The sequence below is a fragment of the Leucopleurus acutus genome (assembly GCF_964270905.1).
Source record: "Leucopleurus acutus genome assembly, chromosome: 21".
NCBI classification, from domain to species: Eukaryota; Metazoa; Chordata; class Mammalia; order Artiodactyla; family Delphinidae; genus Leucopleurus; species Leucopleurus acutus.
This window is the reverse complement of record NC_139163.1, coordinates 20,765,845-20,782,347: the sequence shown is the minus strand read 5'-3', so window position 1 is coordinate 20,782,347 and position 16,503 is coordinate 20,765,845. Positions and strand designations below refer to the sequence as shown.

The 16,503-nt window shown below is 39.5% G+C and overlaps 1 protein-coding gene across 1 annotated transcript in view; it reads right to left on the bottom strand.

Annotated features, from left to right (window-relative positions):
* Positions 1-15,978, bottom strand: part of LOC309977567 (rho GTPase-activating protein 7) — a 178,217-nt gene extending 162,239 nt beyond the window's left edge. Inside the window, exon 1 of the mRNA XM_082863706.1 lies at positions 15,109-15,978. Within this exon, the coding sequence (XP_082719832.1) occupies positions 15,109-15,247 (139 nt within the window). The 5' untranslated portion in view covers positions 15,248-15,978. The remainder of the gene's footprint in view (positions 1-15,108) is intronic.
* Between the last annotated feature and the right edge of the window lie 525 nt (positions 15,979-16,503).

Below are 16,503 nucleotides of genomic sequence, written 5' to 3'. Positions count from 1 at the left end.
AGCTGCTCCGCGGCATGTGGGATCTTCCCGGACCGGGGCACGAACCCATGTCCCCTGCATCGGCAGGCGGACTCTCAACCACTGCGCCACCAGGGAAGCCCCTAAGCATTTCTTAATATAGGTTATTGTGAGAATATTATTTCTGAATATTTTTTTTTTGCTTCCTCTAATTCTCAGACAGACTCTCCTTCCATTTTTTATCCTCATCACCTATCTAAGAAGCATCTGTACCCAATACAGGCCCAGAACAGGCATAAATGAACTTGACATTTATTGTCACCTTTAAACAGATACTTAATTACATTTAGCCCAAAAAGCAATGCTAAAATGAAATATTATTTATTATTTACAAGCTTCATTCCAACCCTTATTTATCTAGTCTTTGCTTAATTCTATTAATAATTTTAAAACTCTTCATGACGTACTTATATATGAGATATACAAATTTATATATGTATATGACCATGTATATATATATGGACACATATTTATGTGTATCTATATATGCATATTTATATATATATATAAATTTGACTTTGTTAATATCTATACTATTTACATTTGTGTTTTTTTTAAAGTAAATATTCTATGACTTTTATAGTACTTGAAAAATTCTCTTCTATATTGGGTATTCTTATATACTATTGGTGGGTGTGTAATACATGTTGAACAGTTTGGCCACATAAGATGTGCATATCTTACTATGAAATTCCATCCTTAGATGAATTACTGTGTCATAGAGAAACTTCTATATATATGTACACAGAGGTGTAAACAATAGTATTCATTCCTAATAGCAAGTGCTTGTAATAGTGCATAACTGGAAACAACCTAAATGCCTTCCAACAGGAGGATGAATAAGTAAATTACAGCACATTCATATAATAGTAGTAAGAATAAATGATCTTTATGTTTCAACCTGAATAATATAATTCAGAGGAAAACATAGGCAGAACACTCTTTGCCATAAATCTTGGCAATATTTTTTTTTGATGTGTCTCCAAAAGCAAAGGAAATAAAAGCAAAAATAAACAAATGGGACCTAATTAAACTTAAAAGCTTTTGCATAGCTTTTAAGCTATGCATCAACAAAACAAAAAGACAACATAATGAAAGAGAGTAAATATTTGCAAATGATATGACTGATAAGGGGTTAACACTCAACATATATAAACAGCTCATACAACTCAACATCAAAACAAAAACAAAACCAAGCAACCTGATTAAAAAATGGGCAGAAGACCTGAATAGACATGTTGCCAAAGAGGAAATGTAGATGGCCAATAGGCACATGAAAAGATGTTCAACATTGTTAGTCATCAGGGAAATGCAAATCAAAACCACAAGATATCACCTTACACCTTCGGAATGGCTATCATCAAAAAGAACATAAAAAACAAATGTTCGCAACGATGTGGAGAAAAGGAAACCCCTATACACAGTGTGGGTGGGAATGTAAATTGATGCAGCCACTGTGGAAAACAGCATGGAGAGTCCTCAAAAACCTGAAAATGGGGGACTTCCCTGGTGGCGCAGTGGTTAAGAATCCGCCTGCCAATGCAGGTTCAAGCCCTGATCCAGGAAGATCCCACATGCCGTGGAGCAACTAAACTCATGTGCCACAACTACTGAGCCTGCACTCTAGGGCCCGTGAGCCACAACTACTGAGCTCACGTGCCACAACTACTGAAACTCGTGCGCCTAGAGCCCGTGCTCCACAACAAGAGAAGCCACTGCAATAAGAAGCCCGAGCACTGCAACAAAGAGTAGCCCCCGCTCTCTGCAACTAGAGAAAGCCGGCGCGCAGAACGAAGACCCAACGCAGCCAAAAATAAAAAACAAAGACAAAAAACTGAAAATGGAAATAACATATGACCCAACAATTCCACTCCTGAGTATATATCCAGAAAAAACAAAAACAGTAATTAAAAAAGATATATGCACCCCAGTGTTCATAGCAGCATTACTTACAATTGTCAAGATGTGGATGCAACCTAAGTGTCCATCAACAAATGAACGGATAAAGAAGCTGTGGTATATATATACAGTAGAATGCTACTCAGCCATAAGAAAGAATAAAATTTTGCCATTTGCAACAACATGGATGGACTTGGAGGGTATTATGCTAAGTGAAATAAGTCAGACAGAGAATGACAAATACTGTATGATATCACTTATATGTGGAATCAAAAAGAAAACTTGGAGGGTGGATGGACTTGGAGGGTATTATGCTAAGTGAATGGACTTGGATGGTATTTGGAGGGTATTGGATGGACTTGGAGGGTATTGGATGGATGGATGGTATTTTGGAGGGTATTGGATGGATGGATGGATGGATGGCTACTCAGCCATAAGAAAGAATAAAATTTTGCCATTTGCAACAACATGGATGGACTTGGAGGGTATTATGCTAAGTGAAATAAGTCAGACAGAGAATGACAAATACTGTATGATATCACTTATATGTGGAATCAAAAAGAAAACCACAACAAACTAGTGAATATAACAAAAAAGAAACAGACTCACAGATATAGAGAACAAACTAGTGGTTACCAGGGGAGACATACAAACTATTAAGTATAAAATAAGCTACAAGGATATATTGTAAAACACAGGGAATATGGACACCATTTTATAATAACTATAAATGAAGTATAACCTTTGAAAATTGTGAATCACTACACTGCACACCTGTATATAATATTGTACATCAACTGTATTTCAATAAAAATTTAATTGATAAAAAATATAATCAAAAATATAATTCTGAGCAAGATGTGTTGCAGAAGGATATTTGCAGTATGGTCCCACTTAAAACTTCTAAATGTGCAAAACAATAATTACTATTGTTTTGGGTTACTTACATACGTAGTAAGAGTACAAAACCAGCACGGGAATGATTAAATCCTAAATTCAGGATTGGAATTTCAGGGGGAGTTGGGAAGGAAGTGGAGGGAGGGAATGGGATCCAGGAGGGGCATGCAGTAATTTTAAATTAAAAATGTTAAAACAGTAGCTTTAATGTTTTATTACTTTAGTTAGTGGTTGATACATGGGTTTCTTGTATGTCTAAAATATTTAATAATGATAATCTTGCTATTAGTTAATTGATAACATATCTAAAGATGTTTTTGGACAAAAGAGTTTTGGAAAGCAAAGGTACTGATTTCAAATGTTACCTGAACTCTTTCTAATCAAAAAAACGAGTATGTTATGAAAACAGCAACTTAAAGCCACATGAGACACTGTGATCAAATGTCCCAGGGTAGGACTGCATGGACCATTAGCTAAAGCAACCTCACCTTCATTTTACAAAAGCAATTAGTACATGCTTCAGTCTTCAAAGTGAGCAAGGATTACCTACTCTTAAAAAGTTAATAAAAGCACTTGGCTTTTGACCCTTTGAGCTCAGCTGGTCCAAGATCTGGGTCAGCTTTTTTCCACTGTAATAAAAGTTGCAAAATGTCATTTTCCTAGACTCCTTTTAAAAGCAGAGACGTTACATAAGTAATTGTGATTCAAAAGCATGCACTTTTATGTAGAGACAAGTGGATAGCTCATGTCATGGTGTTTTATTAATCAGTTAAAATACTTTAAGTCTGAGTAGGGAGAAGAATATGGAACAAGGACAAGAAAGCAGGCACACACAGGACAGATTATGCATTCTGAGCTGACTCAACTCAGTAGCTCACTTTCAGTGCAAATTGGGTAAAGAAAAAGAGCAGACAGTCACAAAATCAGCTGGAGTCGGGGTCTGTGTGGGTCGGTGGTGGGATTAATGAGCACGGAAGGCCACGGAAGGTTCACTCCGGGAATACTTCACGGGCAAAGTGGGAGTCGTGCTCTGGGTCACAGAAATCAAAACATTTTCTGCGAACTGACCTCACAAGAATGGGAACTCGGAATGTGTGTGGCGGTGGCTGAGAAGGTGGGTGCGCTGTTTTGACCCATCCATCCTGGTGGCATCAGCGGGCGGGGGTTTACCCTCACCTCCCTGTTAGGGCCCTTCCCAGACTCCATTTTCTTATTTTCCTTTCTTTCTTTTTTTTAAAAAAATTAAATGTTTATTTTTTCCCCTTTCCCAGCTTATTAACACTTGGCTCTGATGTGGCAGCTAATCCTTGGGGTATGAGCAGAGTGGCCAGTCACAGACTGTTGTTACTGTCTTAAATGGGGCAAAAGGGCATTTACGATAGATTTTCAGGCTCCGCTTTGAAATCATTTTTCTGAGGTTTACCCTCCATGTTTACCTTCAGTTGTGCAATGATTATCCTGTGCCAAAGAGCTTTGGCTGGAAACACAGCCTGGGTTTTAAGTCATCAATTTATATGTATCACTGAAGGAAACTTTCTCTATTCTTACCCTAGCCAAAAGAGAAGAAGAAAGAATCAATATTATGCACAAGATGTCGTACGTAAGTTGGAATTCATTACTGAACGTACATTTTATAAATTTACAATATCCTATGTGTAACATTTCCAGTGTTGTTCTCATAGTATTGCTATCAGTGCCATCTGCATACAAAGGACACAAGGCAAACACTTTGGGTTGTCTTGTCACCCCTCTACATTTTCCACCCTGGTGCTCCTGGCTGCAGGCAAATTTTGTTGGTGTTTGGTTGCATGTGGTCTATAGCCCCAGCATAAAAGAAAGGGCCTCAGTCTTTCCCTATAACTCAGTGGCACAATATTCCACTCTGTTGGGTTCTGGCTCTTAAATAAGCCCTCTGCATAGTTCCAATAAATCAATAACTCTTAGAATACGAAAATCTACCCACATAAAATAAGACTTGAGAAGGCCTGGTATCATACTCATACCCACATTGCTCTGGGTTTGGTCCCATCACTCCCTTCTCACCCCCATTGGTTTGTCATCTCATTTGTCCACCCAGGAGCTACACATGAGTCAACATGCGCGTGCTAATTTCATTTGGCTGGAATTCACTAAATGAAATTCTAGCTTCTTGTAATAGCACAAAGGAAAGATGTTTCTATTGCAGTCTGAAAGTTACATGTTCTAACTTGTTTCCATCAGTGAAAACTTATAGTCCAAAGTCTGCCTTATCTGAGTTGAAAAGCAATACATTTGATGGCATCCTTTTCAACCTGAGATGGGGTTCGTTTTCAAAAGTTTTACTTTAAATATAGCATATTGTAAAGGTATATTAGGAATGTCCTTACTCATCTGGTTTAGTTCTCTCTTTTTTTTGCCAGATGTTTATGTTGGTGAGAAACCAATAACACTGTCTAGACCTCTAGGATATAGTAATCAAGCACGAATGGAAAACATTCAGAGGTCACACTTCAATCTGGACCTACAACATCCTGCTATTCAAAACCAGATTAGAGATGATGGCTCATGATAAACGGAACCACACTGAATGCTGAGTCAGTGATTTGAGAGTTGTCTGCAAAAAACTAAATATGTCACAAAAAATCTGAAAGATAAAACAAAGTCTAGACATCATTAAACGAGTTGAACCCCTGCCCCCACTCCAAGTTGTCAACAACCAGATGCTACATTGTGACTTTTACATCGGCATCCTGTAAATCAGGACTCCTTAATCTTTTATGAAGAGAGGTTCCCTGAAGTCATGGCTTCCTGAGGGTGTGTGTGTGTGTGTGTGTGTGTGTATGTGTGTGTGTGTGCACAACTGCCTAGATGTGTTCATACTAATAATAAATCCTCTAAAGAGACAGAGAGGGAAGAGAGAGAAAAGTGATTTGTGGTGTTAGGATATTCAGAGATCACCAGGCGAGATTTTCAGCAAGCAATAATATGCCATGGGTTTTTTGGCTATGTCCTGCTGATTTCCATTGTCTAGAAGTTGTTAATTTGTTTTTTATTAATAGCGTTTCAGTTCTTGACTGAAATAGTTTACTGATTGGAGATTCCTGCAGGAGAGGATCAAAACTGACACCCCTCTGTCAGGATACTGAGTTCAACCCGAAGATATTTTTACTGTCAAATAATGAGGAGACTGGGTCAGTATCTCAGCAAGTCATAAAAATGGCCTTCTGCTCTCTCCATTTCCTGGCTGCCACTCTCAAGCTCTTATTGAACTTTCGACCTGGAACACATCTGTGTTATACTGAATGCAAGATGTGGGTCAATAACTGTCTCAAAAAATGGCAAACCTTACTGCTTCCCAGCCTATACTGGAGTAAAATCATGGTGGAGTCCTTTATGCTTTTATTTTTATTCACTGGAGGAAGCAACCAGGTGAAATCAGTCCAGTTACTAGCATGAGAATTGTTTCAAATGTTGAGAAACATCCAAATAGCTTACCTGGCTGAACATACCAACGCTAATGTGAAAAACATTTTCAATATGTAATCCCTGTATTTACCACCCTCCTGGCATACACACATACACACACACCCTACTACCGTCACATCCTCATAGTGACACAGAGGCTCTTCTCTGCAATGATTCAAATGTTTTCATTTCCATGTGAAATAATGAGAAAGTGATAATTATGACTTGAAAAGTTAGTTACGTCAAGGAAATTTTCACTTATAAATAATGTTCATTGGGATACAAATGAGCATGAATACCAAAGTACAGAAAAACCAGTAATGATGAAATAGTGTGGATATCCTTTGTTATAATGAACTTGGGTCAGCAGTCGGTTCCTGCTGAAGAGAGGAGAGAGGGAGAAAGGTAAAGAGGGAGGGAGGGAAGAAAAAAGGAGGGAAGGAAGGAGGGGGGACACCATGCCTTAGAGGCTAGTTTTCTCTGTAGGGTACTTCTTTCCTGCCAAATAGACTCTAGACTACTGAAGTTCGGAGACAGTTTTGAATTTATCTCTATCTTTTCTACCACATAGCATTATACTCAGTGCACAATCAATATTAGCTAATTTGTAGTTAGTACAAGGTTATGCCCATCCAGTATAAAAACCCTCTGTTACTCTTTGCTTCAGTGGATGCTGTCTGCCTTCTTGATTGTACAGTGTCTGAGCCACGTCTCATGTTTTCTCTGTTTCTAAGGACCCTTATTTGAAAATGAAACGTTCAACCTTAAAAATTTTCCTGCTTTCTTTCATCCTTTGGCCTCTCTATCTGGGAACAGTAAGATGCCACAATTAACTATATTCTTTGGAATACATTAGTGAAGTCACTTCTAAGAAAAACAAGGCCATGATATATGAACATATTGTCAGTATTCAAAACATGCTTTAATTAAAATGTGGAAGCTGATAAAAGAAGTACTAATACAAATCATATCTTCTTTGGTGATTTTCTCATTGATTTAATTAACCTTTGCATTCAGTAGATAATTGATTTTCAAACTACTGAAAGCAATCTAGAATGTCACTGATCTGAAATGAACTAGAATTTTTTGAGATCATTTTATATATATGAAAATATAGAATTGCTTCACTATGATTGAATACTTAATCCTCAAATTCTATTATCTCAAGTATTTTTCTGCTCAGAGTGTGACAGAACCTTGGTGACTGGTAAACATTTAAGAATATAATAATTATGTCATAGTTTTAATAACTCATCTATCATTTTTCTTTTTTAAAAAAAGATCCAAAATAGGAATATCTCTCAAAGTTATTATGGGCAGAAAAGATGTCCTTACTTCCAGATTGGTTCCATAAGAAATTCTGTGAAATAACAAAAGACTTAGGACAATCTATTTCAGGTCTATAGCCCATGTATATTGAAATCTGAGACCTATCTTGGCAATAAACGAAACTATTTAAAGCACAATCTCCAACTTTAGTTCATTCTAATTTCTGAATCAGTCAAAAAAAGCACCCTGTTTTAGATAGTAATATATTTTAAACTTTAGTACACTTCAGCTCTCTAAAAAGGTCAGTATCTCCTCTTAAAACAATGATTAAAGATATGACCTCATAGCACTTTGGAAGTAACAAGTTTTTGTCCCATAAAAAGAATGGCCAGTTCTTTAGGAAAGATGCACTCATCTGTCTGATCCTTCTTTGCAGAGAGGGTCTCCCTGGCTCCACGGGGGCACCCACCGATGGTTTGATTTATTGATTTATGTTTACAGGTTACTCTGCTCATGAGAGGAGCTGGGCCCACAGGGATGCGCAGAGCAGTTTAAACATGTTTCTCAACCTTTATGCTCATGTCCCATCCCTCCCACCCACCCACGATTTCTCTATCTTCAGCATTTTGTAAGATGCAGTTTGCACTATGAAAACAATAAATCAATCGTGTATATTTTTAAAAGCTACAAGTGCTCTTCCCATCACTGCCCCTTCCAAGTGTGTCTTTTCTCACCCCCCGAGAGTCACTGGTTTAAAGATCAAATCAGTGATGAGCTTCAGACTCCCCTCAGTGTCCAAGAGACACTACATAGTTCTTCCTTAATAACATGGGGCTCACACTGCCCAAGCTGGGCCCCTCTTAAATTCAAAGGTAGAATTCAGATGTCATCTTCATGGCTGGCAGATAAGGACTGTGTCTGTCTTGTTTGTCCTTTGGTGCCTAGCACAGTGTTTTGTGTACGATAGGTTCTCAATAAATATTTGTGAGATTAATTAATAATTATGGGCAGATTTGGATGTTACTGAGTTTTGTCCGTGGACACCCACGAATGGATTTTTAAGGTATTATCCAAAAATACCCTAGCTTAAATGGGGATAAAAATAGCAGTCTATACCTCTCAGGATTATTTTGAAGATTAAATGGGAACATGCCTTTAGAGCTCTCAGCACAGATTCTGGCACTTAGTAGGCAATCAAATGACAACTTAATTATTGTTATGATATTATTTGTCATAAAGAATGCATCCAATGATAATAACCACCTACGGCTGGGTGTCATGTTTAGTTCATATTACAAAACAATTTAGTTTGTATTAGCTGCTTAGTCTTTGGCTATGCCTGAGAAAAGCAACAGTAGCACTATAGTTGTGAGTTTGATTATTAAAGGGATGTGTAACTTTGGTTTTCTTCCATGGTTAGGTCTTCATCAATAATTCCAACCAAATGCTTCAAAAATATCAGTGGTTGTTCACAAGCAATGCGGGAAGAGCAGAGAAGGATCAATGCAAACCCATCATCATCACAAATAAACGGCTCCAGCACATGCCTTCTGGACAGCACATCCTCTTTCTTCAAGAATGGCAGATTATTATTAAGTGACGGGAACCAGAAATTGAAAAACACATACAATGGCAAGCTTAACTTCAATCTACTCCTTAATCATTTCTCTGGAATAGAGACCTTCCAGTGGAATGTTCTTTTAAATCCAGTTTTGGCTTCATGATATAGCTTCTGATGCTTAGGCAGACCTGTGACTAATATATCCCTTCTATTAAGCCTTTGACTTTGGACACATCCCATTTGTGTAATTATAGTGACCTTTGGCAAACTATGCAGACTGTTCCTACATACGATTTTAAGTGAAGAAAGTGACAGAAGTTTTGCTCCAGAAACAGAGGCGTGAGAAATATCCCTTCAAGTGGCAGCCTTGGTGTTGAACACACTTCTTCCCATCCCAGAGCTGGGCCACGTGCTTGAAATCTCACCTGCTGGTACCGCTGCTCTGTCCCATGTTTGCCTTCATCTACAGAGCAATTTTCAAAGCAGGTTCCAACTCGCTTGGGAAGACTCTCAGATATCGTATACCTAGCCTGACAAAGTCATATGCGAGGACTGATTCCCTCATCAATGTGCGAAAACAGTTATTCTCTAGTCACTTCATTTTGGATTTCAACACGGTCTGCACAAAAGTCACCTTCATTAGATTCTTCTTTGTTTTGCCCCGCAGGTACAGAAGTAAATCCCATTTCCATTGAAATGTTACCTTTTCTTTTCATTTTTTTGGACTTGTTGAACTACTTTTGCCCAAAAGGCTTAGGCAAATTATAGCAGTGTCACACTATAGTGGTGAAGCTTCCTTGCAAGCAGGGCATAAGGAAAAGAGAAGTCAGACCAACCAAAACTGATGGAGGGTTTACTTACGCCAATGACTTTTCTGAGTACTTTGCATAGTAGCTCATATGGTCCTTAAAATAATTTCATGACACAGGTACTGTTTTCATCCTTTTTATATTGGTGAGGAACAGACCTGCCCAAAGTTACCCAGTACAAGAACCAGGATTCAAACCCAGGCAGTCTGATGTCACAGCCAGCTCTCTCAGCCACTATAGTATATTTCCTCTCATCAAAGCTGGCCTCAACATCAACATGCTTCTCTTTTTATTGAAACAGTCACATCTAATTTAATACATGCTCATATCCACCCTCCAGAAATGTGACCGTGTCTCATGAAGCATCATTAATGGCTGTCTCTCAGGCCCTTTGAAATGTTCTATCGTGTTGCATTCTTCTAGAGAAGTCTTTGTTTACTGGAGGAGCCTGCATATTTTGAGGCATACATCACTCTTGGTTAAAAGGCATTCTATTTGCCCTTACTTGCTTTTCATGGTGAACCAATGAGCAGAAAACAGTTCACAGGAGTCAGTGTTTGTGGTTGCCTGTCATGGGAAATGGCCCAGAATTCTTGATGCCCTACTGAATTCGGAGCCAATATACTGCACAGTATGTTAAGCATTCTTTTTGCTGGTGAATTGGAGACCTGGTCAGCTGAAATGGAAAAATCTATTTCACAAAAGACAGAAGATGCTGAACATCCAACAAAATACCCCCAGGAGCAGGGGTGGGAGGAGGGTCCAATCTAACGTATATACTTGAAGCATTTATTTTATGTCCATTGAATATCACCTGGATTGAGACTGGTCTAAATTTTCCTAACTTCTTCATAGGCAATTCAGTTTCTCTTCCTCCTCTTCAATGTTTAGCAATGGAACTAGTGACACGTGTTCATAACATGTTGAGGTGTTTAGATTTTTTTCTCCTTATGTTTCCCTAATAGAGAGAATAGATTGAATACTTTTTTAAAAATCAGTGTTTTAAAAAACAACACTATAGCAGTTGTTCTTACCTTACTAGATGTTTTTAAATAAGAACTAATACTTCATTTCTTTTTGGTTTATTTATTCATTCCACTTTCCAAATTGACGAAAGCGGCATGTGTCTTCTGGCTTTTGCCTTACTTTCAGTCCCTCTCTGTTTTTCTCATCTGAAGTTTAGTTTCTTTTCTTTTTTCCTTAGAGGCAGTCCTATTGGTGCGTCAGTCCAAACCTGTTTGTGGAGCTTTGTCAAATATACACCAAAGAATTCCAGCCATCTCATGTAAGACAGCCCAGCATCTCAGGCTATAAGAATTTTTGACTATAAGTATTTGAAAGCCACAGTAAGTATTAAGCAGGGATTTTTAATTTAGGGTCTATGGATAGATTTCAAGGTGTCCATGAACTTGGAGGAGGAAAAATTACATTTTTATTGTCACTAAACTTTAATTGAAAGGTAGCATTTCTTCCAATTATGAATGCTGACAAACTGCCGTCCCTGCACACACGATGGTACTAGCTGTCCTGTGACTTTGTCACCAATAGAAATTCGACTTTTCCAAATCACATTACACTTGTTGCAGATATCACAAAATCTCATTTACATTCTTCTCTCCTCCACAGTTATGGTAGCTGTCAAACCCATTCCAGAACATACATGATTGCAGTTTTTTTCTCCACAGATGTTCATGGGATGCTGCCGGCCCCATTCAGCCGCTAAACAGGAAAGCTGAAGATTTGCATGTTGGTCACCTAGATATGGATGTTGTTCCCGAGGATTTCCTCTCTACTATAATGGTCGGTGACAAGGAGACGAATCAAAGATGACTGTTCAGTTTAATGCTATTAATTATAGCTGCAGTAACAATCTTCACGCTGCTATCTTTAAAAAACATCAAATTTACATTTACTTCCCTATATTTTGAACACATTATCCTGTTACAGAATTCATTCATCTTACATCGCCATATCAGAAAATTTTGGTTTGAACACCTTGATCACTATATTTCATTCTAATTGGTTTCTGCTGTAACTCTATATCTTTTATTTATATATTAAAAATACTTTTCTGAGAGGTGGTTCATATGCTTCACCAGAATGCTAAAGAGATCCATTGGCACAAAAAAGGTGAAGAAGTCCTATATGAAAGGATTAAGGGGTGACAGGTTTTCAGGAATAAAATGCTCCCTGGAGCCAAGATGTCCTTGTGCCCAAGGGAAGGAGTGGCAAGGACACAGCAGACATGTAAGAAAGACGCACAGTTTGCCCAGAGGATGGTTGTCGGCCCCATCTGTCACCCACTGTTAACCTCAAAGTTCTTATTGCCTGAAAACACAGTGCCATCCTATGCTTTTAGGAATAATGGCTGCAGAGGGAACAGGAGTAAGAGAATCCCTGTGGGCTGTGGGTAGGCAGAACATAACAATTACATATAAAGGAAGATGCAGTTAAGACAGTCTGTTCCATCACTCCTCATGACTAGAAGGCCTTTCCCTAGCAGCAATTCTGTATTTTGTTTATATAAGGCTGTGAATCCTTAAAAATAACAGACGGAATCCTTGTTTTATACATAAGGAAGTTTAAGGCAAGCAGAGGTAAATGATGGTTTGCGTACATAACACCATTTGGGGTAGAAGAACTGGGAACTTCTAAGTTATGTAGGGTGTGTGTGTGTGTGTGTGTGTGTGTGTGTGTGTGTGAAAGAGAGAGAGACAGAGAAAAATAGAGAGGTAAATTGATTGAGAGAGAAAATACCTAACAAGGAAACAAAACTTTGTCTCATGGTCAAACAGTCCAGTCAGGTAAAACCTCTGAAAGAAACTGAAATCTCAGGTTAGTTTTTGAGAAACTTGGTGAAAGTCATCAAGGTAACAATCATCATGGAAACAACATTCCAGGTACTATTAACAGAAGTATTTCCCTCCAGAGGCTTCCAAACATGTTTTACCTGTCATCTCATTAATTTCACAACATAAGAGTAGCAGGAGGTTTGGACTTTCTACTGCTCTCCATTCTGCAAGAGAGGGCAAAGTGGTGTGATGTAAAATAAAGATTGGATCTGATGTTTAGAGAAGTGGCTTTTTGTGGATAATTAACAGCTAATACTTAGCCTTTGTCCAGTGAGAGGGTGGGGTGCAGAGGAGAAGTTTGAGGGAAAGGATAGAAGTAAGTTGTCTTGAGGTCTGGATGTGCACCAGAAGGGTCTCCACTTGATTGAGCTATGAGCCTAGGATAAGACAGAACACAGAAAGAGTCCAAGTCCCCAGTAATCAGAGGCAGTTGTGGTAGCCAAAGTCCTTTCTTTTCAAGTATCATGTCTGGATATTCTACTGTGTGAATCACCAAAGAGGTCATATTTGTCTTAGAGAAACCTGGAAATACAAAGAACTTCTTCCTTCAGTGGGCCTGAAGCAAAAGTCCTACTTGCTGTTAGAGCTGGGGAAATGTTTAATTTTTCATCACATGTAAAAAGAACTATTTTTCTCTAAGTGCTCTTCATTCAGTGCTATATTTTGGACTCCATACAGATCCTCAATATATAACAGATAACTGAGTAGGCAGAGACAGCAACTTTCCAGGGATAGTATCTTTTTTTTTTAAAGAGGTCAACAGCTGTCAAAAGCTCTTCATTTATGAAAATTTAAGAGGAGGTCTGGGAAGCAAGACTGAATCAACCTTAGTCTCAAATCAAAACACCAAGCTACAATAAGATAGTTTTGTGTTATCTTTAATAAGGCATTATTTGTGGAATCTTTCCATTTGGGACGATGGATTTATCAAGAAAAACAACAGTGAAGCAACAATTTTTATTTTTTGTCCAAGGCTCAACCAATTACAGTCATGAATTTTATACTCTCATATCTTATGTCTTAAACTTCCTCTGGCCAACTGGAAATTGCTATCCCTTAAATCTACCTTAAAACCCACTTATTGTAAAGTTGGATTTCTTTAAGGTATCACATTTTACTCTAAAGCCATAATAAAATGATTAAATTTAAAATATTTTACTCTCTCCCCTACCTTATGGTAGGCTTGACATTGTTTACTCTCTCCCAGTCCTGGGCAATAGGGTTTAGTTTAAGAAAGAGAAAGATATTCATGAGCATTTGGGACAAATTTATAGCCTACAAAGATATGTTATCTTCCTAACCTGCTTTATCACAATCACAAACCTTAACTTTCACCTCTTCAAGTAATGTCAGGACAACTAGGTCCAAGTCAAATGGCCTTTTATCAAGAACACACAGCACGGAAATATGGACTGACACTTGGACGCCACATCTAATATTTTTAACCATTCAGAACTTCATTCAATATATGGAAAAACAACTGGATTAACCAAGAAGGTTAAGAAAACACAATCTTTGACCCATCTATGCAAATGACGTAAGTATAGAGACTTAGCAAACAGGAAGGAGCCATTAAACACTACTGGGATACCTTCCCTGGATTCGGAGAGGTTTTTTTTTTATTGCGGGATGCTATTCTTTTAATCAATTTATGAATATGCTTAATACCAGAATCAAGCAGAAGTTCCCTTTGCCTTAATGTACCCTTTCAAACAGTCTGCCATTTGGTGGCTGTCACATGAGCCCTAGAATGTTTGAACTACACACTGTATTTATGTTTTATTATATTTCAAACGCCTGCCTCTAGCATACCTGACACCCTCTCGGACCTCAGAGCAGCCCCGGGCTGCCAGAGGAAATACCAGCAGGCTTTCACCAGGCAGGGCACATTACTCCCCTGCCACTCAGCCTCCCAGGCCCCCCTCCTGCTCGCGCCAGGCCACCTCCGCCAGACAAGCTCCACAGCCGACCCTCACCAGCCGAACAGACCTCGGTGCTTTTGCCTGGTGCTGTTCATCACCACTGATTTCCTGACATTTCAAAGGACCTTGCTTTTCTTTTCAAGGTTAAAAAAAAACACAAAACCCCACAAAACCTCTCATAAAACCTTATCTAGAAATAACAAGACCAGAAATCAGAGAGGCATTGGAGTTAAAAAACGAAAACAAAAACAAAAAACAAACCCACTCCAGAAACGTTAAGCCCCAGAACAAGGGAGATTGAAATCATTGCCATGACAGTGATGAACTTTATCCAGCTGATGAGATCATGAATTATCCGAGTTAATAACTGTGCCTGTGTATTTCATTGTTTTGCTTTTCAAACCTCTCGTCCTCACCCTCCACCCTTCACCCCTCACCTGCCAGCCGTCTGTCTCGGGTGTTTTTCCAAATGACATCCAGGGCTCTGGCCGTGGAGTCTCGGATGTGATCACTGAAGGACCTCCGGAGAGGGGCTCTCAGGGACCGCGCCATCACGTTGGCCTCGGGGTCCCCCATCCGCCGCAGCTGCAGAGGACTTCAGCGCAGCCTTGGCGCAGCGACCATCCCTCGGGGCCGCTCCTGCGGAGGTCCCTCCCCGGCTGCGGGCTGTCGCCGTGCCAGGCGGCCGGGCTGCGTGCGCGCCGGGCCCGGGGGCGAGCGAGCCGCGCGCGAGCCCTGCGCCCTCAGGAGCCCGGCATTGCGGCTGGGCTCGCGCAGTTGCCCAGGGAGCGCCGACTGCAGGCGGTCGCCTGGCCGGCCGCCAGGCCCGCGCGGCAGCCACATCTGGAAAGGCTTACAAATGAGCCCACGACACCCTCGCGCAGCTCTCGAGCTGCCTTCGTGGCTGTCTAGATGTTTCTCGCTTCCTGTGTAATCCAGTTACTTGACTTGGTAGAGCTCGGCTGATGCTCTGGTCAATAACGTGTCCCCCTGCCCTGGCAAGCCAGGTCCCCTTGCAGTTTTGAAGGAAAGGCCGGGCAGGAGGCAGAAAAGGGAGGGAGGGGGAGGAGGGGTGGCAGGTAGGGTTCTCTTCCATTCTCAAGGATAAGTCTCACTCACATTTATGTTTTATCAACTCACTTGTGTTTTCAGATTGGGCTGTTTACGGGACAAAGTCCAACCTTTAGTCGTGTTTGTGGGAAGGAGATAGGCTGTAATGAACGTTCTTCACATCGGTCTGGATTCCGGCTAGGAAGCAGACACCTGAGTTTTAAACTTAATATTGATCAGCTCCTCGTAATTCCCCTCTAACTATGCTTCTACTTACATTCAGTGGTTTCATCAGATAATTCTAAATAAGGATCAAATGTCCCCTGATTTTGTGAATCTTTTGGTTCCCAGTAAGCAAACTTCATCGTTATAATTGCACATCAAAAATTCTGCCCAAAAGAATTTAAAAAATAAGTAGTGCCAAGCACCATGAAATCAAAATATTGGCCAACTGCTTCTTTTACAAGATATGTTCTTGAGTTTCTAAAATGCCAAATGAATCAATTTCTCTGCCAATGAATTTGGCTGATTTTTTACCTTTCAATGCATTAATAATCCTCTCTTTTTTTTTACTGTCCCCTAAATCCAATAATATAATTTTCAGTGTTTGGCATGGAGGCTTAATTATGGCATCAGATAGTATCTAAGGGCTAGTTCGTCACCTTTGCGAAATTACATAATGCTGTAAAAGCACTTCATAAGCATTGCGGCACCACGCAAATGCTAATGATTATCATAATTATTTTTATACATGAAATCATCTTTCAGTCTCCAGATTTTCA